The 24124-nt window shown below is 39.4% G+C and overlaps 2 protein-coding genes across 6 annotated transcripts in view; both read right to left on the bottom strand.

Annotated features, from left to right (window-relative positions):
* NOX1 (NADPH oxidase 1) overlaps positions 1-24124 on the bottom strand; it is a 175768-nt gene that overhangs the window by 41528 nt on the left and 110116 nt on the right. The window lies entirely within an intron of this gene.
* Positions 5853-24124, bottom strand: part of XKRX (XK related, X-linked) — a 123997-nt gene continuing 105725 nt past the window's right edge. For 3 of the 5 annotated variants that reach the window (XM_023525255.1, XM_023525256.1, XM_023525257.1), the window contains 2 exons: positions 17218-17486; positions 5853-12058 (listed from right to left, as the gene is read on the bottom strand). In XM_023525255.1, the coding sequence (XP_023381023.1) occupies positions 11313-12058; positions 17218-17486 (1015 nt within the window). In that variant the 3' untranslated portion in view covers positions 5853-11312. Of the gene's footprint in view, positions 12059-17217; positions 17487-21124; positions 22094-24124 lie in introns of those variants that run through there. The other 2 variants (XM_011383814.2, XM_023525258.1) reach the window with 2 other exon arrangements.

The raw sequence follows: 24124 nt of genomic DNA, 5'->3' as shown, positions 1-24124 counted from the left end.
TGAGCTGGAGATCTCCTGTAGCAGAAAGCAAGGAAGCCATCATAGATTACTAAAATTCTGTCAAAAGGGCAAAGAACCATTTTGAAGGGGATTCCACTGGCCAATGATGAGGCAATTTGTGCATAAAAGGGGTGGGGGAGATAGATAAGAGAAAAGGGAGTCAGCTATATGGTGATGAAAGATTTGACTTTGGGTGGTGAACACAGTGCAATATTATTGAATTGTACACTTGAAACCTACATAATTTTATTAACCAATTTCACCCTAATATATCTAATTAAAAATAAACAACAACAATAATGAATGGACATCTGGCTTTAGTTCAGGCATATTAAGAGCTTAGAAGTGGCATTGCTATCCTTACAAAAAAAAATTAAAAAATCAAAGTCACCAAAAATGGTGAAGTAGGTAATTCCAGGGCTCTGTCCCTCCACAAAAAAGCAACTAATAAGCTGTCAAACTGTCAGAATTAACTTTCCAGGAACTCTGGATCCTGGTTAAAAACTTATATGAATCAAGAGAAAGCTTAATTGCAGTGAGAGGATTTTTGGAATTTTAAATTGCCTGCTTTCCATTCTCCAGATTGGCGGCACCTGTGAAGATGGCTGCCCACATTCCTGGTGCAGGTTGGTTGTGTCAGAGGAAAAAAACATAGACCTTATTCTCAAAGAATCAGGCATGTGTACTTTGACCTGTCTGGTGGTTCCCTAAAGAGAGGTCACAAGAGCTTGCTTGTTTTGCCCAACTTCAAGTGTTCCAAGGGCTGAGGGAGTTTATTGGATGGTGTTTGCTGAAAGCATTTCAAGTCAAAGGTATTGGTCATTGCAGCCTGCAGCAAAAAATATCATTTGGGACAAGCAATAAGTAGACTGAAAAACATTGGAAAAGAGTTTAGGAAATGAGATACATGAAGAAATAGGGCTTTAAAAGGTTCCTGCGTATACCAAGAAATCAAGGCATACATATGCAGCTGAACACATGATCTGAAAGGCCTGAGAGGATCCTGACCTTTCACCACTAGCTGATCTTCAGACTCCAGGCAAGCAGGAAGCAGACGTTGAAATACAATTGTAAATGGCCTGGCTAAGCACCGAAGGACCACCCCCCAAAAGAGCCAATCTACAAAGTCTGGGAGAATATTACTTTTTTCTCTTTTTTTTTCTTTACTGTTTTTGGAGGGGGGCCTCCAGGCATTTAAAGGAAAGCTCTGTTAAAACACTAGCTAATCACTAAGATAATGAAACACAGACATCAGTAGCCACACATGAGAGAATACAGACTTTAAACAAATAGTTTGGAAAAGTCACTAAACAAACAACAATTCACAAGCAGTAACAACAAATCCTGTGGAGAAGGAGGAATCTGGGTTCTAGAATTTCAATTTATAATATTAAAAATATCCAGTTTTCAACAATGACAAAAAAATGAAGCATGCAAAGAAACAAAAAGTGTAGTCCGTATATAGGAAATATTCTACCTATTTTCAAGGCATCAGGGCAGGAGAGGGGGAGAAGGGCGAAAGAAAACAGGGCTTTGGGAAATGTAGAATATCATAAAGAAGAAAATTGTCACCTCTAGGCCCACCATGAAGCATTAACAAATTGAGATCTTGATGTGTATTTATACACCTTACAGACATTTTTCTATGACTATATATACAATGTCTTTTTTAAAAAATGAAATTTGGACTATTCTGTAGTATGTTCGTTTCTGGCCTGGCTTTCGGTTAGTCTTTCTTTTGCCTGTGTGTATTATTATATCCTTTGAGTAATCATGCTAAAGTATATCAAAACATTATATAAACATTACTTAGTTGAATTTCATCTTCTTCCCACAGCTGTTTCATTAACTACAATCAGCCTTTTAATGAATGTCTACCATATGTGCCAAAGAAATGGTCATCTCTGGTTTGAACACTTGCAGCTGGTGTCTTGGCTTCTAGTTTTACTCTCATCTAATCCTTTCTTCACACAAACACCAAAGCGATTTTCCTGAAATAGACCTATGTCATTCGTCTGCTCAGAAATCTTCAGTGTAAGAGGTTATAATACTGTATGAGTCATTTGTATGACAGTCTCAAAAAACAAAACTATAGGGACAAAAAAAGAGATATGTGGTTACCAGGGGTTTGGGGTGTGGGGAAGGTGTGACTATAAAGAGGTAGTACAAAAAAATTCATATTGGGATTGTAGTGGTGGTTACACAAATCTATAAATGTGTTAAAAACCATGGAACTATACATTACTCCAGAATGTCAATTTTTCTATAATTTTTTAAAAAGCCCCATTGCCTACAGGTTCAAATTCAGGACTCTTCGCTAACATTTGCAAAGCCCTCCACGGTACCCTCACCTCCAAGTCTATCTTTATAACCTCATTTATCACTGAGCCTCATCCCTAATGCACACTATATTCCAAAAACACTGTAACTACTTGCTGTTCAGTGAACATATATGTCATGGACCCTGACACCTCTGTCTTTACTTGTAATGTTCCCTCTGCTAAAATGCACTCCCAGCCACCACCAATAGCAACCTTACTTATCCTTCAAGCCTGAGTTCAAATATCGCATCCTCTGCAGACCTCAGTTCCTCAGTCAGAATTCAATCTCTTTCCTCAGTGCTCCCATAGCACTTTGCTTATGTCATTGCCTGATACTGCCAAGTATTACAGGGAAAGCCCAAGCAGAAGCAGGCTCCAATGTTATGCAATAAAATCCCAAGCCCCACTCAGAAATATTCACTTAGTGACAAGCATTCACATTCCTTCTGTTCTTGTCTTAGTACCCAACACCCTCCTGGTTTCCAGGACAGCTTATACCTGTAGACTTTAGATTTGCCGTTATTTGCCTCTCCATCTTTCAAACCCCAGCTTCGACTTCATTATCAATTAAATAACTTCTGGCTTTTCTGCGTTGGCACTGAATTCCTGACTTGGCCCCCTAGAAGAATCAATGGCATGATTCTTCCATGCCATTCTCAGGGACATTCTAGTTTTCTGGTCTGGCTATGCCTATTCAATCTCACTCTCCTGGCTGGAAGACAAGGGAGCTTCATTAGCAGGTGTGGGTACCTGGAGCTGAGGTTGGCAGGAGGAATGTTTCATTGGCAAGCAAGCCAATCCAGTAGGGAATACTGAATTGGAGAGTTAATAAGGCAGGCAGAGGGTGGTAAACAAGAGAAGCAGAGCAATCACCAGTTTATTCTCTATACCTATGAATTTGTTTCTGTTCTGTTTGTTCATTTATTTGTTCTTTAGATTCCACATATGAGAGAAAACATATGGTACTTGTCTTTCTCTTTCTGACTTAATTCACTTAGCATAACACCCTCTAGGTCATCACAAATGGTAAGAATTCCTTCTTTTATGGCCGAGTAATATGCCATTACATATATAAACCACAACTTCTTTATCCATTCATCTTTTGATTGGAGCACTTAATCCATTTACAGTTAAAGTAATTACTGATAGGTATGTAGTTATTACCATTTTATTAATTTTCTTATTATTTTTATACTTTTCTGTTCCTTTCTTATTCTCTTGCTCTCCTCTTGTATGTTAATGACTTTCTGTAGTGTTGCATTTAGATTCTTTTCTCTTTATTTCTTGTATATCTCTTGTAGATTTTTGCTTTGTAGTTACCATGTGCTTCATATATACCAAGCTATGTCTATAGCAGTCTATTTTAAGTTCATAGTCACTTAAGTTCAAATGCACCCTAAAATCACTACAATTTTTACTCACACTTTCCACATTTGTTTTAGTCATTATTTTTTCTTTTGTGTGTTTGTGTGTATTCCTTAATTTATTGTTTAATTACACATAATCTTACTACTTTTGCCCTTTAACCTTTGTATTAGCTTTATAGTTGGTTGACCCACTGCTTTTATTATGTTTGCCTTTGTCTGAACATTTTTTTCTTTGTGATACTTTCTTACACATATTTTTGAAGTTTTCTGTTCTTCAAGAAGTCCCTTTAACATTTCTTGTAATACCGGTTTGGTGGTGATGAAGTCCTTCAACTTTTTCTTGTCTGGGAAGCTCTTTATCTCTTCTTCTTTCATTCTAAATGATAGCCTTGCTGCATAATCTTGGTTGAAAGTCTTTGTAGTTCATCACTTTGAATATTTTTTGCCAATCCCTTCTGGACTGCAGAGTTTTTATTGAGAAAGCAACTGTCAGTCTTATGGGAGCTCCCTTGTAACTATCTCCTTTTTCTTGCTACTTTTAGGATTTTCTCTTTGTCTTTAACATTTGTCATTTTAATTATAATGTGTCTTGGTGTGGGCCTGCTTTGGTTTGACTTGTTTGGGACTCTCTGCACTTCCTGGACTTGTATGTCCGTTTCCTTCACCAAGTTAGGGAAGTTTTCCATCATTATTTCTTCAAATAAGTTTTCAATCCCTTGCTCTTTCTTCTCATTCTGGTATCTCTATGATCTGAATGTTGTACCAGAGGTCCCTTAAACTATTTCTCATTTTTGAAATTCTTTTTTTTCTTTTTGCTATTCTAATTGAGTGTTTTCCACTACGTTGTCTTCCAAATTGCTTCATCTGATCTGCTATTGATTCCATCTAATGTATTCTTCATTTCAGTTATTGTAGTTTTCATTTCTGACTGGTTATTTTTTATGGTTTCTGTGCCCTTCTTTATGCTTACTAGCTCTTTGTTGAAGTTTTCACAGAGATCATCTACTCTTCCCTAAGTTCACTGAGCACCTTTATAACCAGTGTTTTGAACTCTGCATCTGGTTGATTGCTTGTCTTCACTTTGTTTAGTTCTTTTTCTATAGTTTTGTCATTTTTTTTTTCATTTGGGACATGTATGTCTCATTTTGTCTGCCTCCCTGTGTTTGTTTCTATGTATTAGGTAGATCTTCTACATGTTCCAGTCTTGGCAGTGTCCTTTTGTAATAGGTATCCTGTGGGGCCCAGTGGCACAGTCTCCCTGGTCATCTAAACTGGGTTCCTCAGGGTGCCCTCCTGTTGTAGTTGGGCCTTGACTGCTGTTGGCACATCATGGGTAGGACTGACCCTAAGGCTGACTCACTGTGAGGATTGGTTGTGATTACAGTGAACAAGGTGCTGTGTGGGGGCTGACCTCACAGAGCAAGATTCACTTGAGTGGGGTTCTGGTGCCTGTAATGTCAACCCTTTGGGCACTAATTGAGTGGTGCTGTGGTGTGATCTGAAGCTGGTCACCAGGTATATTTGTTCTGGGGCCTTTGAGGAGGGTCTCCAGTACAGGCCAAGGTGGGCTGCTGCCTGTGTCCAGCCAGGGGCCACCTGGTAGGAGCTACAAAAGTGATCTGCAGCTGGTAGCTGCCTATGCCTGACTGGAGGTGCCTGGGAGGGGTTATGATGTGAACCGAGGCTGGCTACCACTAGCGCTGGACTTGGGGCCGCTTGGCAAGAGGTACGGTCACACAGAGACCAGATGCTGCTTTTTGTGGTTCTGTGAGCTAGTTATTGCTTGTTTGGGGTTTGTGGACTTTTGAGAAATTTTAGGGAAGTCTGAAGCATGGGCCCAGGCTGGCTGCTTGTATGGATTAGCCTCTGTTACTGTGATCTACTAGTTCAATTCATCTAGCAAATAAGTCATTGCTAGTCTTATTTTTTATACAGTGTTTTTTCCTACATATATTTACTTTTTGAAGTAATATATTTTTCTGATAACAAATATCATGTAGTTATACAAAATTTAAATATCGAAAACTACTTAACACAGAAAAAAATCCAATAATCTCTCCAACCTCCCCAACCAGAGTACTGCTATAGTTTGGAACACTTTTCTTCAGGCCCCCCACCATCATCATATTGTTTTGTTTTGTTTTTACAAAACTGGGATCATTGTTAAAGTATTATTTTCAATTTTTTTTTATAAAAGTTTCATACAGAGTGAGCATGTGTCAAAGTTTAATTTTAATCCATGAAGGAGGAAACAAGCAGGGTGGCAAAATTAACTCAAGAGGCTATGAAAACTGGTATTTTATAGTCAGTTAAAAAAAAAACAAAGAAATGCTAAGATAATATTGCTAAGTTAAAGTCATAGTTGATTAAAATCATATAGGGCAATAAGAACCAAAGTCACGGTGTCTTCTTTAAGTGGAAAAAAAATTCATTGCATCTTAGCAGTTTTACAGAATTGTAAAACTGGACCCTAATCAATTGTGCTAAATTACAATTCTCTAGACCTAGAGAGTCAGATGACACTCAGACATGCCTGTTAGAAAATGCTCTTAAGACATTAAAGCATTAAGTAATCATCTTTCTCCTCTGTATTAGTTTCCTAGTGCTGCTATAATAAATTATCACAAACTAGGTGGTTAAAAAACATATTTCTTATAGTTTTGGAGATCAGAAATCCAAAACTAGTTTCACTGAGCCAAAATCATGGTGTTCACAGGCCTTGCTTTTTCTGGAGGCTCTACGGGAGAATATATTTCCTTGCTTTTTATAGCTTCTAGAGCTGTATTTCTGTTTGTGGTCCCTTCCTCCATGTTTAAAGCCAACAGTGTAACATCCCAAGTCATCTCTGCCTCCATTCTTACATCACCTTCTCTCTTGTAGGACGTTAATGATTATATCTAGCATACCTGGATAATCCAGTGTAACTCCCCATTTCAAGGTCAACTGGTTAGCAACCTCAATTCCCCCTCCCCGCTTAATTTTCCCTTGCCATGTAACATAATATACTCAGATTTTGAGATTAGGATGTGGGAGACCTTTTGGAGGGGGACATTATTCTTCCTATTACACCCTTTTCCCCCCCAAATTTTGAGTAATTCTTTACAACCTCATCCTATGCATTTTTTTTTCTCTAACCTGATTTTTCTACCTGTCTTTTCACTCCACACATGCTGTACACATCTACCCCATTTTTCTTAATGGCTTAATAGTATTCCAATTATGGAATTGCCAGAATTTAATCAATTCCATATAGATGATAATTTAAGTGTTAGCAAGTTCTCAATTACAAAATGCTGCAATAAACATTCTATATATACTTCTTTGCACAACTGTAGCTATGCTTCCAGAGGAAAATTCCCTAGAGGTTAAAAATCTGAGACAATTAATTTTGATGAAGACTGACAAATTGCCTTCCAAAATTTTGTGCTAATATTTTTCTCTCATACCAGTAATACATGAGTGCCTGTTTATCTCCAATGTCACTTATACTAGCTATTTGGGATTTACTTTTGATTCTTTCAGCATCTATAAATCACTTTGAGATATTCACATAGGTTTTCCTGGCACAAAATAAGAATCTAATAATTGTTCAATAAATTGAAGGTTAGAACAATGTAAATCCACATATACAACTCGGAGGACTTCTCCTAACAATGATACAGTAGTAACAGAGTTAATGTATGTAAGTGTGCCTTAAATATTACGCAGTACTATTCAGATATTTCCATACACAGAGGTGTGTTCTTTTCACACATAGTTCTCATATCTCACATAATTTGGCCTTGCTACCTCCCAGTGTCACATACTATGTTTTGTTGTCAAGGCTCATAACTTCCACTAAGAACCCCAGAGGCTCTAATGTCTAAAGTGTGTGATTGATGGCACCAGTCCTTCAGGAGGAAAGGCATAAAATTATGGGTATATGTGTCCCCTGAAGATAGCAAGAAAGCCCAATAGCAAACACTTCAGGGAATGAGGATTCCCAGCTCTGGGTAGGTAAATATTTTGGAGGATCCAGAGTCAACTGATTTTATACTAAAGGACTTCTCAGAGACAGAGCTCCATGGGTTTAGATGAGATATCCTAGTGAGTACCCTACTCTACAGCTGCCCACCCACCCCCACACTGGGAAATAGCAAAATCTACTCTGTAATGCTAAAGACCATGACCTTGTGAGGTACACTCTTGAGGTGGTTAACTGAAAGAGCACTGAAAGTTGACCTAGGTTCTCAGGACTGTGACAGCTTGGAGAGGGGGTAATATTCTTCGCCATCCACATTCTATGAACTGTTCTAAGAACTAGGAATAAGCTTCTCAGTGAGAATGAGGGCAGTGTTGGCAAAAGTATAAGAGAATACGCTTCAGCATTGCCCTGCTCTGATTGGTTGTTCCTGGGGAAAGAATTCATACAAACCTGAGTGGAACTTTCTCCTTTCAGTTTTATTCCCATGACCAGAGTCTGGAAGATGTATGTTTAAGTATAGGAGGCAAAATCCTGAAACTAAAAGGGAAATGGTTCCCTCTAGCATTCTCCCACACCCCACCCCCACTCCCACTCCCAGGAATAACCTACAAGTACATGTGAACACACACTGGGCTTTTCACCCCAGGCCTTTTAGGATTTAACTCTTCTCTCTCTAGAGTAAGTTGAGTGGTATCCCTTTATTAAGTATTTGTGATATGAACCCCAATAGTTCTCATATCTCATTTGTGATATGTATCCCTTTAAGTATTTGATATGAACCAAGCAATAGCTCAGAAAATATTCCTGAAATCACTAACATATTAAACTGATTTCACAAAGGACCTAAGAGGACTTAGAGGCTTGTATCATGATTAAGAATGTAAGCTCTGGAACCTGAGCACCTAAGACTAAATCCTGGCTCTCACACTAGCTGTGACCTTGGGCAGGTCACTTTACTTTTCTATGCCTTAGAATCTTTATCTGCAAAATAGGGGATAAGGGTTGTTTTGAAAATTGAATGAAATAATGCATATAAAATACCATGCCAGACATATAGTAAGTGTTCATTAACACTAGCTATTATTTAATTCTCCTACAGTGCCTCATGGTTATTTTCTCATAGTCTTTAAAGCATTTGTGGAGAAAACAAAATTGACAATTAGTTTATTTAATACATTTTCTATCATGTTCATTTGCCCATACTTAGCCTACTGAATTTCCAATAATATGAGAAAAACTGTTGTTATGGTGGCCTGTCTCCTTTCCTTCAACTTCATGGTTCTGCCTTCCTCTTCTGAGACCAATTTGCTGGCCCCATCTCTGCCTCTTCTCCCACTCAGTCAGACTCCCTTCTTCACAAGTACCTTGTATTGCTTTAAGATTTCAAAGGGTAAAAAGAATAGTCAATTAAAAGTGTTGGCATACGGAAGGAGGCACTTCCCCTACCTAGCCACCATAGTCCACAATTCCTTTTAATTCTACGTATCTAGAAGATTGCTGTGGAACAGAAAGGCCACAGCCTATAGGAAGTTCTGAAGGTTCATTTGCATAATGTATCACTAGAGTCTCTTCTCCTTGGGTAAGGGCAGCAGGTTTTTCAGGTCAGAAGCTGCTCCACACCCCTTGCTCTAAACTTCCTGCATTCCCGGGATATTGAGTCACTAAGGCTGGAGAGGATACGTGGGGAAAATATGCCTGGTCCAGTACCAAGACATGTTTTTCTGCTCTGTGTATCTCCATTTTAGCTCTAATTAGCCTGCCTTGCTTACTGTGTGTCTCTTTCTATGTTTCCATAGCATCCGCCCCTTAAGTAGCTGATTCACGTGGCTTTTATAGAGCAAATTATAGTTCCACACTGCTTTTGCTTTTAATGGAGAGAAATTCTTGCTTGAATTCCAAAGAGGCAGTGTCTTCTTCTAGATGTCTGACAGATTCTTTCTTTCAAATTCACCTTGAATAATATAGTCAAAAGATAGCAGTGTGAGCTTTTTATAAAAACCTAAGTCTCTTCTTCATCATGAAAGATGTAACAAGGGAGTTGGGTTGAAAAAAGAAATCTCCAATGCTCCAAAGCAAGTCCCTCCAGTCTCCCTCAAATTATGTGGCATCCAATCCTTTAGGCCCAAATATAGTGGTTGAAGATTAGAAAACCATATTAGATATGCCAGGTAATAAGACAATTCTGGCTAATAGCCTTGCTACTTAGAAAGAGGAGTTCCTGCAATATGTCCTGATACTGGATAAGAGGACTGGAAATGGCTAAAGATAAATCCTCAGCACAATTCCAAGAGCAAAATTGGATGGGGATGAGAAGCCTTGGGTCACTGTTCACAATTCCTCACAGAAATTATGGTACTGTTACACAATACCAATGAGTTCTTCTCACCAACCTGGTCTGTGAGGGGCAAACATTAGTTAGGTAAATGCTGTGATTCTCAGTCCCAATAGGCAGTGGCCATAGTAACCTTAATTCCTTAGTTACCTTAGCTGACATTCTCAATGAAATACTCAACTGAGATGTAAACATTGAGATACATAAGAAAGGGAGACCTACATTCATCCATTGTGGGTGTGGGAATGATAAACATATGGTCCTAATTCGAAAATAAAATTCTGCGTCAGAAACCAGTACTGATGATTTAATGTGATCTGGTTTCCCTCCTCTGCCTTCACTCTACCTTAAAATGTTAGCCACCATCCTAACCCTAAGCATGAAGGTGATGCCCCAGCTACTATTGCCTTCTCTCTCCCTTAAAAAAAACATAATTTTTCAGATCAGTAGAAGACACAATGAAATCTTCATTTCTTCCACATATTAGAAACATTTTTTAATTACAGTTCGGCTTCTCTGAGGCCCATATCAAGTAGCAAAACTCCAAAAACACAGAAAAGCTGGGTTGGAGAGAATCCCATATAATGAGGCACAAAGTGAGAGGTTTTACTCAACCACTCCACTGGACAAAATGGAGGCCCATGCAGGTCCCTGAGAAAAGCTCATTGCGGCATATGCCCTGAAGGAATCTTACTCTGCACTCCCTCCTCAGAGTGTGCCTAGTAAGGGCCACTGAAAAGACAGGTCCTTGATGAATAATCACTAGTAAAATCCTAATGGGGAGGTAACTGATCTGGGGAGAAGCTCTTTTATTAGTGGAGGTTTTCTTCTTTTTGGAATTAAAAGACCCCAGCCACGCTTACAGTTATAGGTTCCACATTAGTTAGACTATATTCTGGGGAGTATCCATAGCTAGTAAGTCGTCACATTCTCTGATCAATTAGGATACTTTCTGGTGAGATTCTGGCTTCAGCTCAGCATGAGAAAAGCTCAGTAATGCCTCAAGCAAATGAGCAGAGCTAGAGGATCACAGAGAGCCTAAAGTATGTTATCCTGTAGGGCAGGCAGACAGATGACGTAGGTGGGAGGAATGTAAATGGTATCTCTGACCCTTCTGGGTATATGGTGGCTACCATGGTGTCCAAACATAGCAATCAATCTTAATAAAATAAAACCCATTTGGGGGCTTCTCTTTCTTCTGATAGGCTTACTAGAAAACTCAAGAAAATGTCCAGGTGAGTACTCACCCAAAAGCCTCATTCTCTCTTTCAATTTCACAGCTGCTCTTGGCCACCCCCAACCCATCTCCAAATACCTAGAAGACAGAATTAGACAATGCTTTGCCTTGCTTCAACATCAAAGGATGGCTCCAAGTTCTCAACCCTGCCCCGAGGGTGCCAGTGGCAGCAGACACAGTGGAGGTAGTCCACTACATTGTGGGTGAAGAGTGAGCGCAATGGATGCAAGTACTGGAAAAAAAGGAGCATGAACCCAATGGAAACTAGGTAAGCAATAATGAGCTGCAGGGCAATCAAGGAATGACAGTAATTCAGTAACACTTTCACTCCAAAGAACTTAAAAACCAAGACCATGATCACATTCTCTACCAATCTCACACTATAGTGCAGGCCCATATGTCCCCAGTTCTGACCTTTTTCAACAAGGTCCCTGTCTGCCAACTTCAACTGCAAAGCTGACCAGCAAGAGAAATTGATGCCAGCATAAAGGACGGTAACAGAAATCAGCACCACCAGGGTGCCAACTCGGCTGAAATTTTTCTCAATATTATTGGGCATCTGGGCACCACTCCTCCAGAATTTAACCCAGGGCTCAAAGAGGATGATCAGAAAGTTGAGCAATAAAAAAGGCACAGCCTTCAGTTTCAAGGTGGCTGAGAAAAGCACCAGAATGAGGAGGCGGGAAGTAATCTCCAACGTCCGCCAGATGGTGATGCAGAGGACTTCTAGTGGCCCAAGGCGAATCTTGTATTCATCGTACTTGATCTGGATAGCCAACATATTGCAGAGGGTAGCCCCATACGTGACAGATATCAGGGAAAAGACCATTAGCACAACTGTAAGAAGAAAAAAAAAAAAACAAGAAACAAAAAACAGGCATTCAATGTTGGTGAAGCTTGTATTCTGACCCAGAGGTCCAGAGAGATGATAGGTGAGAATTGAGGGCCCCAATTAAGAGCAAACTCATATATGAACACAGCTATATAAACAAATAGCATGCACAAAAATAGAAAGAAATAAACTATTTTTTTCATGACAGGGATTATATCAGTTTTTAAAATCTTTAATTTCTCAATTTTCTAAATGCCCCATGATGAATATATACTGTAATACTTTAATAATCATATAAACATACACAATGAACTGTTAAAAAATGAGTGGGTCTCAAAACTAGCATTTAGAGGTCACTTACACAAGAAGATCACATACAAAGAGATAGGACAGCATCTACCTGATGAAACAGGCTTCTAAGCAAACAATGAAAGAGGCAAAAAGAACTCTTATCTGAAAAAAATCCAGTCTTAGGAGGTTCACAGAGAATGCCTTTGGATATAGAAGTCCCTTCCTTGATATGTATCTTCTTCAAGGAACTAATCTTGTTTGTGTGTGCTTCTAGAATGTGTCAAAATATATACAGGAAATTCCATAAGGGCAGAAGGGACTATGTCTATTTTGTTTACTGCTGTATCCCCAGAGTCTAACACACTGCACAGAATATAATAAGTGCTCAATAAATGTTTGTGGAATTAATGAATAATTCTGAGTTTAGAGAGGCAGCACAAAATATCTATGATTAGAAGTCCTTGGTTTAGTTGTGTGGAAGCTTGTGACACTCGCTATCTATGCACCTCAGTTTCCCCAGTTCACTGAGATACTCTAGAGTTGCTTGTATTAATCATCAGCAATGGCAATTCATCATCCCAACACTTTGGTATACTTTAGGAATCACCAAACTTCCTGCAGAGTGGTTTAAAAATATAAAAACTCATTTTCCTAGCCCATAACCACTATATTAACAGTTAGAGTAGGGGCCCTGAAGGGTCAGGATGCTCCCTAACCTGCTATACCAAGTCTCAACTGTAGATCGCACCATGGCCTTTTTCTTTTCTTCCTTTATATCAAAGGATACCGATCACTAAGAAAAAATCTAGTGCTCTCAAGGAGAATGAGAAGTCTGAGGGATACTCATCTAAAAAAAAGAAAAACCACTGGAACTTACTGCATCCAGAGAACTAGAGCCATGGAGATATCAATTTAATCTTCAAGAAAAGTGAAGGCCTCCCCATGGAAATCCAAAAGGAAGCACAGCTTTGTTTATTAGATCTTTTTCAGCTCAAAGAGTATTGGAATCTCAAAGACTGGAGTGGGAGACTCTTAAAGTGTCTACTCTTAATCTTATTTTTATTTATTTATTTTTCCAGTTTTGAGATGTAATTGACATATGGCATTGTATTAGTTTAAGGTGTGCAACATAATGATTTGATATACTTTTAGTTTTATAAACCACTTTCAGTTCCATCCTTAAGAGTCGATGTTTCTTGTAGGGTTGGGAACATCAGAGCTTACATACATCTATCCAAGTGTGGTAATGCTTTCTCTTACATTAGAACTCATTTATTGATAGTAGTGTAATAAAAAGAGGAAAGCCTGATGATTCCAATAAATGTAAAAACACCTTCCATCTGTCTCCCTACAAATAGACTCATGCCATAAGAGATCATAATGCTGCTAGTGAATTTGCTCATCTATGCTGATCCACATGGCCTCCAAGAGAAAAAAAAAAAGATTAGAAAAGGGATAGCAAGGAGAAGATAGGAGGAAAATTAAACCAAAAAGTTGTTTACAAAACCTTAAAAGAGACGGTATTGTCAGAAAGTTTTTAATAGGAGAAATCACTGAAGAATTGAAAACAAGGCCTTAAAGAAAGTTTCCTTTATATCCTTTGCATAGTAATATGGTTAGAAATGCAGGCTCTAAAGGCAGATATCCTGGATTCCAACCCAATCTTGCTACCTATTACTTACGAGACTTTGGAAAACTTGCTTAGCCTCTCAGTGTTCTGTTTCTTCATTTGTAAAATAGGGATAATAATCATTATCTCATAGGGTTGTTGTGAAGATTAAATGAAAAATTTAAATGTAAAGGGCTTAGGGAAATGCCTGGATAGTAAATGGTATCTGCTAGCTCCTATCATCATCACCATCATTTTTATCACCCTCTATTTCCAAAAGTGTAGTAGGTGCATTTACTTTACTTAGGCACTACTCTGACATTTTGGAAATCAGGTGATTTAAAAACTGATAAACACCTAGAAATAAGCCTTACAAAAACGTCCAAGTCCTTTAGCAAGAATAGTTTAGTTGTCTTGCTCCAGATCTTGTACACTCATGACATAGATTATGGTGAGTTTTCATGGAGGTACACTTATCTCCAAACTCATCAAGTTATATACATTAAATAGATAGAGGCTTTTGTTTGTCAATCACACCTCAATAAAGTTCTTTAAAAGTATTTAATGAAATTGAGAGATGTATTATCTTCCAATATGAAATTGATTGATCCTGTAAAGATGTAAATTCCCTCCAAAATAATTTAATGCAATCTCGATCACAGTCTCAAAGAAATGTCATTACTCTTGTTGTTATTATTTTTTGCTTTGTTCTGTTTTTTGGTTGGTGAATTGACAAATTGGAAATTCATCTATTTGGAAGATCAGGCTAAATTTGCTCTATCAGATATGAGCTGTGAAAGGCCTTTGTTTCAAAAAAGGTTCAAGTTCTAAAAGCAATAAAGCATTTGAATACATAAAAAGTTAATACTTCAGAATGCCAGAAGATACTACAAGTATACTGTGTATCTACACATTGTATGCTGCACATCTGTTACATGTATGACATGTATATGCACATTTAAAATGTGTATGTGCACACACAAAACATTATAAAAACGTACATATACATACTTATCCACAGCAGAGTTAATAGCCAGAATAAGTAAATAATTCCTAAAAATTAATAAAAAAGATAAACCCACTAAAAAAGTGAATAATACTTATAAATAAGCAATTTAAAGAACACAATAACCAAACATGAAAAGATGCTAAGTTTGCTTCATAATAACAAAAGCAAATTATTAAAACAATCAGTTATTTTATAATTATACAGACTAACAATACTTAGTTTATAAAGAAACAGGCACATTCATAAACTGTTGAATATAAATTCATACAACTTTTAGGGAGGGCCATTTGGCAGTACTGATAAAATTCTAAATAGGCATATCCTTTCTCTCAGCAATTCTACTGCTCAGAATTTATCCTACAGTCTCATTCCAGTACACAGATGTTTACTGGAGCATAGTCTATAATTAGAAAAAACTTTTTGCATGGAAAAATTAAAAACAATCTTTAATCCTACAATACAAAATTAGGGAGATAAGAAATAATGGTCCAATTCATATAAAGGAAATAGATATTATATATCATTATTATATATATGTATAAATAATTGTTGAAGAAAGATATATAGCATACTTTTGAAATATTCTATAATCGTTTGTTCATTTGTTGATGTTATTGGCAAAAATATATATATACATATATATAGTATATATGTTTATATTTACACATAGTAAAAGAAATCTGAAAGGCTATATACTGAATGATTAACAGAGATTACCTTTGAGGAGTAAGATTACATTTCTTACTTTACACACACACACACACACACACACACTCTCTGTCTCTGTCTCTCTCTCTCTCTCTTTTCTATATGGTTTTGAATTTTTATCATAACTGTATCTGATTTTTATAATTAAAAAATTAGAGCCAAATATAATAAAACGTGATCATGATAAGAATTTCAAACCACACAGAAGAGTATAAAGTAAAAAGTAACAGTTGGATGATTCATTTTCACTCCCCAGTGGTACACTGTTTCTTGCATACATTTCCGGAAATTTTCTGTACATATACAATTATGTGTAAGTCAATTGGTTTGTTTATGTATTATATTTGTAATATATACACATTTTAATTAAATGGTTTGATGACCCTCAAATTTCTCAGGAGGAAAAGCATCATCATTTCCAGAGATTTTTCTCTTCACGCTATTTTCCACTCTAGGTATGTGAAAAGCTTCAAGACAACTTCATGAACAATTCTTTGTGGAGAAAAATAGAAAAGCGGGCAAATTTCTTCACATTTATTTGTGACAAGGGGGTTTCCCAAGCAGGGTAAGCACCCGATAAAGAGGAAACGGTCCAAAACTGTACCCACAGCTGTACAAGCTCCAGCCCAAGCAGATGAAGCTAACTTCAGGCTGTTAAAACTCATTAATAGTACTTTATTTCGACTTTGAAAACACTGACTCACATTTCATCCTCTTCTCGAGGTCTTAGTCATTTTATGATATCTCTTTTATAAGCGGGAAATTAAGACAGTGACCTCTTTGGTAACTTCTTCCAAAGATCAGAGAGATGGTCAGAACTAGGACCAGGCCTGATTTTAATCAGTATTCATTCCACACCCCTATTCTGTCTTCCCACTGGAGTTGGGAGAAGTGGTTAAATCACTGGTTACCAAATGTGGCTGACCAGAATTGACTCGGTACATTAAAAAAATACAGATTCTTGGCATCCCCACATTCAGATTGCTTCAGGTCTGAGTAGGAAATGTAATTTTAAAAAGGAGCTTTCATCCGGTAATATGTTTTCTCATGATTGGTAATATTTGGGAACCTCTTATTTGAAGATGGTCATCCCTACCAACCAACCAAACAAACCTTCAGAATAATTTAAATACTCTGGGCTAGGAAAAAATGTCCTACTAACTGCTGGTATTACTAGCTTTTTCTGGGACCAGACAGAGTTTATATGTGGCATTTTTAGTCTAAATAGCTTACCCCAGTTTAAGAAATCTGTCAGGTCTGAGATCTGGATCCCCAAGTTCTTTGACTATGTACCAGTGCTGTCCAGAACTTTCTGCAGTAATGAAAATGTTCTGTTATATCTGTGCTGTTCAATATGTGACCACTAGCCAAAGTAGCTATTGAACACTTGAAATGTAGCTAGTATGATTGAGGAAATAAATTTTTAATTTCATTTTTCTTTTTAATGTAAATAGCCACATGAAGCTGGTGGCCAGTGTATTGGACAGCTCAAATCTAGATTTCTAAAACCCTTAAGTGGAGCCCTCCCCAATTCTGATCCCACTCACCTCTACCCAGGGGGACCTCTGCAGAGATCAGGGTCACATAGAGCTGATAGGTCAGCTGGGGCACTGAGCCCAAGAAGGCCTGGATCTGTGACATACGTTTGTAGGCATTGCGGTGCATAGCCAGGGTCCGGATGGAATGGCCCACCTCCCATTCTATCAGCACCTCCTCGCCATTTATTAGCATCTTCTTTCGGGTGAGGCTGACATAGGGCTCCTCCTGCCCTTCTTTCTTCCACAATGTTAGGTACTTAATCATGGCCTCCAAACATCTGCAGAAGTAAAGCATCATGGGAACTTAACTAAAGCTGTCCTAGGAAGGGAGGTTGTAGTGAGGGGGGAAAATAACTTGGGGAGGTGGTGCTTTTTGCCATTCCTTCTCTCCTGTTCTACTCATTTCTCATGAGTCAAAGAGATGCTCATGCCTTCTACAAGTTACTTGAATGTAAATCTTTTTTTTTTTTTTCTGTCAGTCATCGACCAACCTAAGAACACCATTTCAGAAGTGTTTATTTGAAGACTTAAAGAATTGTTTTGTCCCTTTAAGAATAGGCCTGTGGTAGAAAAGTGCCTTGAACACAAAGGTATGGAGTAAATAATATGTCGAGAGAAAATAATGAGGATCCAAAAGGCCCTGGTTTTCATAACACTTCAGATCCTGAAGTAAAGCATTCCTTAGTGAAAGCACTTAGCTCCATAATCAGGGTTTTTGAGTTCTGATTTTTCAAGACAAAGCCTGCAACTATGACTGCCTCAGCCAAAAAGTCTTGGGAAAAAAAACCCCTCATATACGAGGAAAAGCCACTTAGCAACAAAGGTGTTTAAAAGATTTGACAGCTCAGAACCAAATATACTATATACCTAGAGGACCTCAAAAGATCACTCTAAAGGTTGCTTTCACGGTCTCTTGATCTGTTTGGAGACAAGAGCCTTTTAAACTCTGTTCATTATTTACAAACAGGAAAACATCCTTATGAGAATCTACCACTCATGAAATCATGATAAGACCACATTTCCTGCTGTACCCCTCCCATCTCCCTCATATAAATCAGAAGTGTTTAGCAGTTCTGATATGATAAATAGTAGAAACTAGAACATCTTGTTTTGGAACACCTGAGTTACCACTTCCTCCATTCACCCTGAAATGAATAGAAACTGTAGACTATTTCTTATGATAAGTAAGAACAGTTGTGGTGAAAATTAAGCCATCTTTCCTGACAGACTGAGAGCATGGGTTATATTTATCTTGCCTACAGTCGTTATCATATAGTGGGTATTTGATCAATATTTGCTGAGTAAATGAAAGAATGAGAAGGAAGCATACAGGGTGAGAAATGATGGGAGAAGATGGTAATAAAAATGGCAGTGTAATTTAACAGAAAAATAGACATAAGACAAGCTCAGAGATTTACATGCTCTTTAGGCCTTTGGCGCCTGAGAGGAACACATGCTGGCTGCCATTCTCCACAGGATGTCTTTGAGACTGGTGTATGTGTGCCAGTCTGAAGCGTATAGATTGAAACATCCACTTTCTAGGGACAAACTTGAAAACCCAGGAGAGAAAAAGATGAAAGGAGAGAACATAAAAGAGAAAAACAACATTCTCTTCCTATTCAGGGAAAATGCATAATAACCCAAGCCCATTAAGGTTACTGCTGAATAAAATATTGGTGGAAATGGTGGCATGAAGCATTGTTTATGCTTCTATTCTTAAGGCTATTTACTGGTTTAAGTAAGGGTGTTTGCCTTTTTTAAAAGCTTCAGTAAATTAGAGTATATTGTAATTCCCAGAAGTATCTTTGCATTTCGTATAAGGAAGCCAGGCCCTCTAAACACTTTCATGTGCCTAATAGCGCTAATCAAGTTCCTACCTAGCTAAAATGTAATTTGCCTTGAAAATAAGCATATCGAGGATATAATTCATGAGCTATTAATTATTTTTCCCTGCTGTGGGGCTAGCTGATTGAAGTTATATGTGCTTTCCGATCATTTCTAGGGGAAACTAAATGACAAAAATGAAATACAGTACTCAACACTCCATACGGAGCGCCCAAATCAAAAATGGCTTGAGAAGCCACAAAGCAAACAGGGAAGTCAAAACTGGGTGCTGGGGAGGTACTTGCTGAAATTTGCATCTTGAAAGTACATGATCTATTCATTCAATATATTATTGCATTTGAAAAGGGAAAGAATGGTTTCCATGCTCCTCTAAGTGCCATCTCTAAATTTCTTAATTCCAAGTTCAAGATGAGGTCTTCCTTTTACAGCTTCAAAGATTGAGAACTGGAAAGGACCTTTTAAGATTACCTAGACCAAAGGTTGCACATAGGCCAGCTGAGTCACAACTGATCAACAGCTGTGGTTTGTTTGGCCCTTACCATGTTTTTATTTAAGTAGTCAGTTGCCAAATTTTTAAATCGTGACAGTTCATATAAAATCCTATCTTGAGAGATTCTCCTGGAAAGTTGGGTGATCTGGCAATACTGAGTCTGAATTACAGCAGAGAAATAATGGGCGGGAGCTATAGAGTGGCTGCCTCCTTTAGGCAGATCATGTGGACTCCAGATTGCCAGAGTCTTCACTACTCATCATCATTTCTCTAACATTGAAACTTTATTTTCATTTCTCATCATACATGAAGCTCCTGTTTTTCCTCATACTCGGCCCACATAGCTCATTTATGATACCTGCTTAGCCTCTGTAAGCATTTGAGATCCATGATCTAACACAGCCAACCCATTTAATTTACACGTGAAAGAACTGCAGCCCAAGGCACCTTCAGAGATTTCACTAAGGCCATACAACTAGTCAATGGCAGGAGCAGGACTAGATTCCAGGCCTCCCGAATTCCAGGCCACCGTTTCTATTGATATCCTATATTTTTCTCTGATGGAGTCTAATCAGTTCCTCCCCATTTAAACATATATTGATTTTTAAAAAATTAAAGGGAGAGTCCCATCTTAATCAGTTTCAGACTGTGTTTATTTCTATAAGGATGAAATATCCTCCCATTGCAATTACGACATCAACACTCTGACCTATATTCCTCAGCTAACTGCAGGTTTCTGTCGCTCTTGCAATCAAGACAAACTTGGTCCATTCCTTTCTCATGATCTCACAAGTTTTGCAATATCTCCCTACCTGGAAAATCCCACAGTGTCTAGATGAGACTGCTGACACAGATGCCTATCTCCCTGGGATAAGGCACATTCTTGTCACTTCAAGGCAACCTGAATGGAAAGGCTTGATAATATTACATCGTGCTATAGCATCCAGATGAACAAATGGAGTATATTCCTTTGCCCCCTTCTAACCATGTACTTTTACTGCAGAAAGATAAAAAGAGGTAAACAGGAGATTGTTGAACTGACAGAAAAATGAACTGCAATGGGTTGGGGTCCCAGATAACCACAGATGACTTAAAATATTTTCCAGATGTTAAATTACTCTGGAACTTAAAAATGGCAGTGGCACCACCCCAAGCAGCTCAGGGTAAAGAAACTGAATAGGAGATGGGTAGAAGAAAATTTCAGCCAATTTACAGAGCATCTAAAAGGCTGTCAAAATAACACACTCTTAAGCTATGGTCTGTGTGCACAAGGTGACCACGTCAATTGGTCCCATACCAATTTTCACAACCCAAATCCAGATAGCAAACATTGTCTAATGAAGTCATATCAATGGTACCATACATAGTTTTGAAACATAGGTACGTGCCAGGTGTTCATCATGGTGGCTTTTAAAATTTTAAATTTTTTGGATGGTAGGCAGGAAAGCCAAGAGTGGGAGGGAATGGGAGAATCAGTTAGAGGCACAGTATCAGTCTTGTAAATATTGGCTTCATCTTTCTCTGCACAAGTGTGGCAGGGGTAGGAGGGTAGAGAAGGGAAGAGATTAAAAAGTTGCTCACCTGATAACAGGTCCCAAGAGGATTAGATGCATAAACAATGATAGTGGCTTATCTTTGGCTAGATCTCTGTGGACAAAAATGAGTGTCAACTGGACCATAATGGATGAAAACATAAAGAAGGAAAAGGTGTATGTCATCCAGTAGGTTTCACTATTCTTTCGATAGACTCTAACCATGTACAAGGCAGATGCAGCCTCCCCACAGTACAAAAAGGTGGAGAAAAGGATGCCAAACGGAAAGGTAAATCGGGGGTTGGCCCCACGGATGACATCTTCCTCCAGGGATGAAATCGGATCCGCGTTTGGTTCCTCCGGAATTTCATAAACTCGGTCCATTGTTGATTGTCTTGGTTTGGTCTTCAGAGCACCTCCCACCCCCACATCCCAAGAGAACCCTGTAGCCACTGCAGTCCAAGTACTGGTGAGGAGAGCTGTCAAGTCCAATTCCAGATGGGAGATCTAGTAGTTAGAGCTGGAGGCTCCTCTCTTCTACTCTCAAATTAGACTTGTTGGAGTCTGGGATGGAGATCCCAGAAGTACCACTTTGAATGCGACCCTTGATTGGCCCAGGATTCCAATTGTCAATATACGTGGTGTGAAAATTGGACAAGGCAAAAGCAAGGATTTTTGTTCCCAGCCCGGTGTCCAATTCCAGGCACCTGAAGGGCCATGGGAAGTTGTTTTCGTGGCGGCTCCTCTTTTCGCAGCCCCCTAGGCCGAGGTGGGTGGAGGGTAGCCACTCTGTTGGGACACCGACACTCAGCAGCTCCTCTTGAAGAGTCCTGACCAGTATGCCCTCTCAAATCAGCCCAGAACTGCGCCAGGCCAGAAGAGGGGGCGCAGCCTGAGTGTCCCTTCGGGAATTCAGTTCAGTAGCTAAGTCCTGTAGCTATTGTTAGGCTCTGGCTATTAGCTTGCCTGCTCTTCTGCTCGCCGACTCCCCCGGCGCTCTGTCAGGACCTGCACTGAATCGAGTGTTCACAGGATGGCTCCAAGGAATCCCCAAGCTCCGCCCCCAAGGCTGCCGCGGCGGGAGGCAGGAGCAAAGCCGAAATCCTGTCTCCCAGCGCAGTCTCAGGGGAGAGAAGCAAAGCGCGCGCGCGCGCGTTACAGGATTAAGAGGAAGCTAGAGGGGCTTCTTTACCACGGAGAAACTTTTCTAGCGAGAAGCACGACATGGGGGCCGCCAACCTAGCTGAGCAGATGTCGGCAAACTTGGGTGCCATCTGCTGCCGGCGTCCAGCCTGGCCCGCATTTCACCAATGGGGGGGGCGGGGAGTGAGGGGACAGCTGGGACCAAACAAAACCAGACTTCGAGTTCCAGGGTGGGATGCTCAGTGAGGGGCTTGGGCCAATCTTCAGAAGTACTTCTCAGCACGACTCCCGGACTCTGGTTGAGCCACACAGCTTTCCTTTTCTCCAAAAGCAGCAGACGCCCGCTTCTACCCCGCCTTCCATAACTGACTAGCTCTTACAGTCGCTCAACCCACGCGGTTAGGCAGGTATGTCTCTCTGGGCCTCAGGGTTGAACCTCCCTAGGTCCTATTGCCCTCCAGATAATATCACGATGGGGTCGGGGGAAGACCTGGGAGGCGACTGGGCCACAGTTTCCATTCCAGGTCAGACAATATGCATCAGAGAGAAAATAGAAAAGGATGGGGGTGGAGGAGTGGTCAAAACTCAAAGTCAGCCGGCAGACACTGAAAACTCATATCATGCCTTGACTTCTCCACTTGCAAAATTAGACCAGGATAGGAACTTTGCAATGAACTTTCAGGTCTTTGGCTGGGAGATGGCGAAGAGGTACCAAATTCTAAATAGACTCGAGAAGAGCCAAGAGAGCTATTAGTAAAAACTGAGAGGGATGTCTTAAAGAGCTCTGAAAATTGCCTAGATTCTTAAGAGAAATACTCCCCTACCTCACGAAGCTTTTTTCACACCCTCATTTGCATAACTCTAAACCCCAGAGAAAAAGAGAAAACATCTGCCTCCTGGTAGTAATATAAATGTAGCAGAGCCTGTGCCAATATCCTTTTGCTGCAGGAGGTTATCGCAGTAAATCTATGTGAGGAGTGTCCAAGTAGCAGCCACCAAAATGGTGGCCTTGAGAAATACTTAGTCTTGTTGAACTGGCTTTTAAGATCTCTGCAATTGCTGCCTCCTTGCCTCAGGCCTGACTCAAGGACTTAACAACTTCTAAAGTTTGTTGCCTTTAAAGCAGTTGCCCCATCTTGGTCTGCACCTGTGCTACCAGCTGGGCTAGAAGACTTATTCTTCCTCCTTTCTGTTTCACAAGGCAGGTCAACACTATCTGAGAAGACCTCACACATACCGTTGATTGGTTGGGGCTTTCCTACTGGCATAAGGTTCTCCACCAGATTATATGTTGCAGAACTTCTTGGGACTTCTTAGGAACCTATACTCAACATGGAGCTCAAGTAAGGTGACAAGCTCAGTTTGCTGAGATGGAATGAGTTGGTAATCCTAAACTAACACTGGAGATTGAAGCCAGGAAGAATGTAGAATTCGAATGTTTTTATTTTAGCCTTTCCTCCTCCATCCCTGTACCCTTGTCACTCCTCAAATACACAAATCTACAAGGCTTTCCTACTTTATTCCAAAACAACTCCTCTGTCTGCCATTCAAGATTCTCTATAATCAACACAATAGTGCTTCCCTCTCCAACTTTATTGCCCACATTACCCTACACACACCTTTTGCTCCAGTCCAGCAGGTTTCTCACTTAATCATACATGCTTTGCTCACTCCTACCTCTGTGCCTTGTTGAAGCCATTTACAGCCCCCTTCTCTCTTTTCTCTAAAGTTCAAACCTTAACCTTCTTTCAAGGGTCAGCTCAAGTATAGACATACCTCATTTTTTTGCACCTCACTTTATTGTGCTTCACAGATGTTGTTTTTTACAAATTGAAGGCAAGACCCTCCACCAGCAAAAAGATTACAATTCCTTTTATTGTGGTGGTCTGGAACTAAACCCACAATA

The sequence above is a fragment of the Pteropus vampyrus genome, unplaced genomic scaffold, assembly GCF_000151845.1.
Source record: "Pteropus vampyrus isolate Shadow unplaced genomic scaffold, Pvam_2.0 Scaffold543, whole genome shotgun sequence".
Classification (NCBI taxonomy): domain Eukaryota; kingdom Metazoa; phylum Chordata; class Mammalia; order Chiroptera; family Pteropodidae; genus Pteropus; species Pteropus vampyrus.
This window is presented reverse-complemented; position numbering and strand designations above follow the sequence as displayed.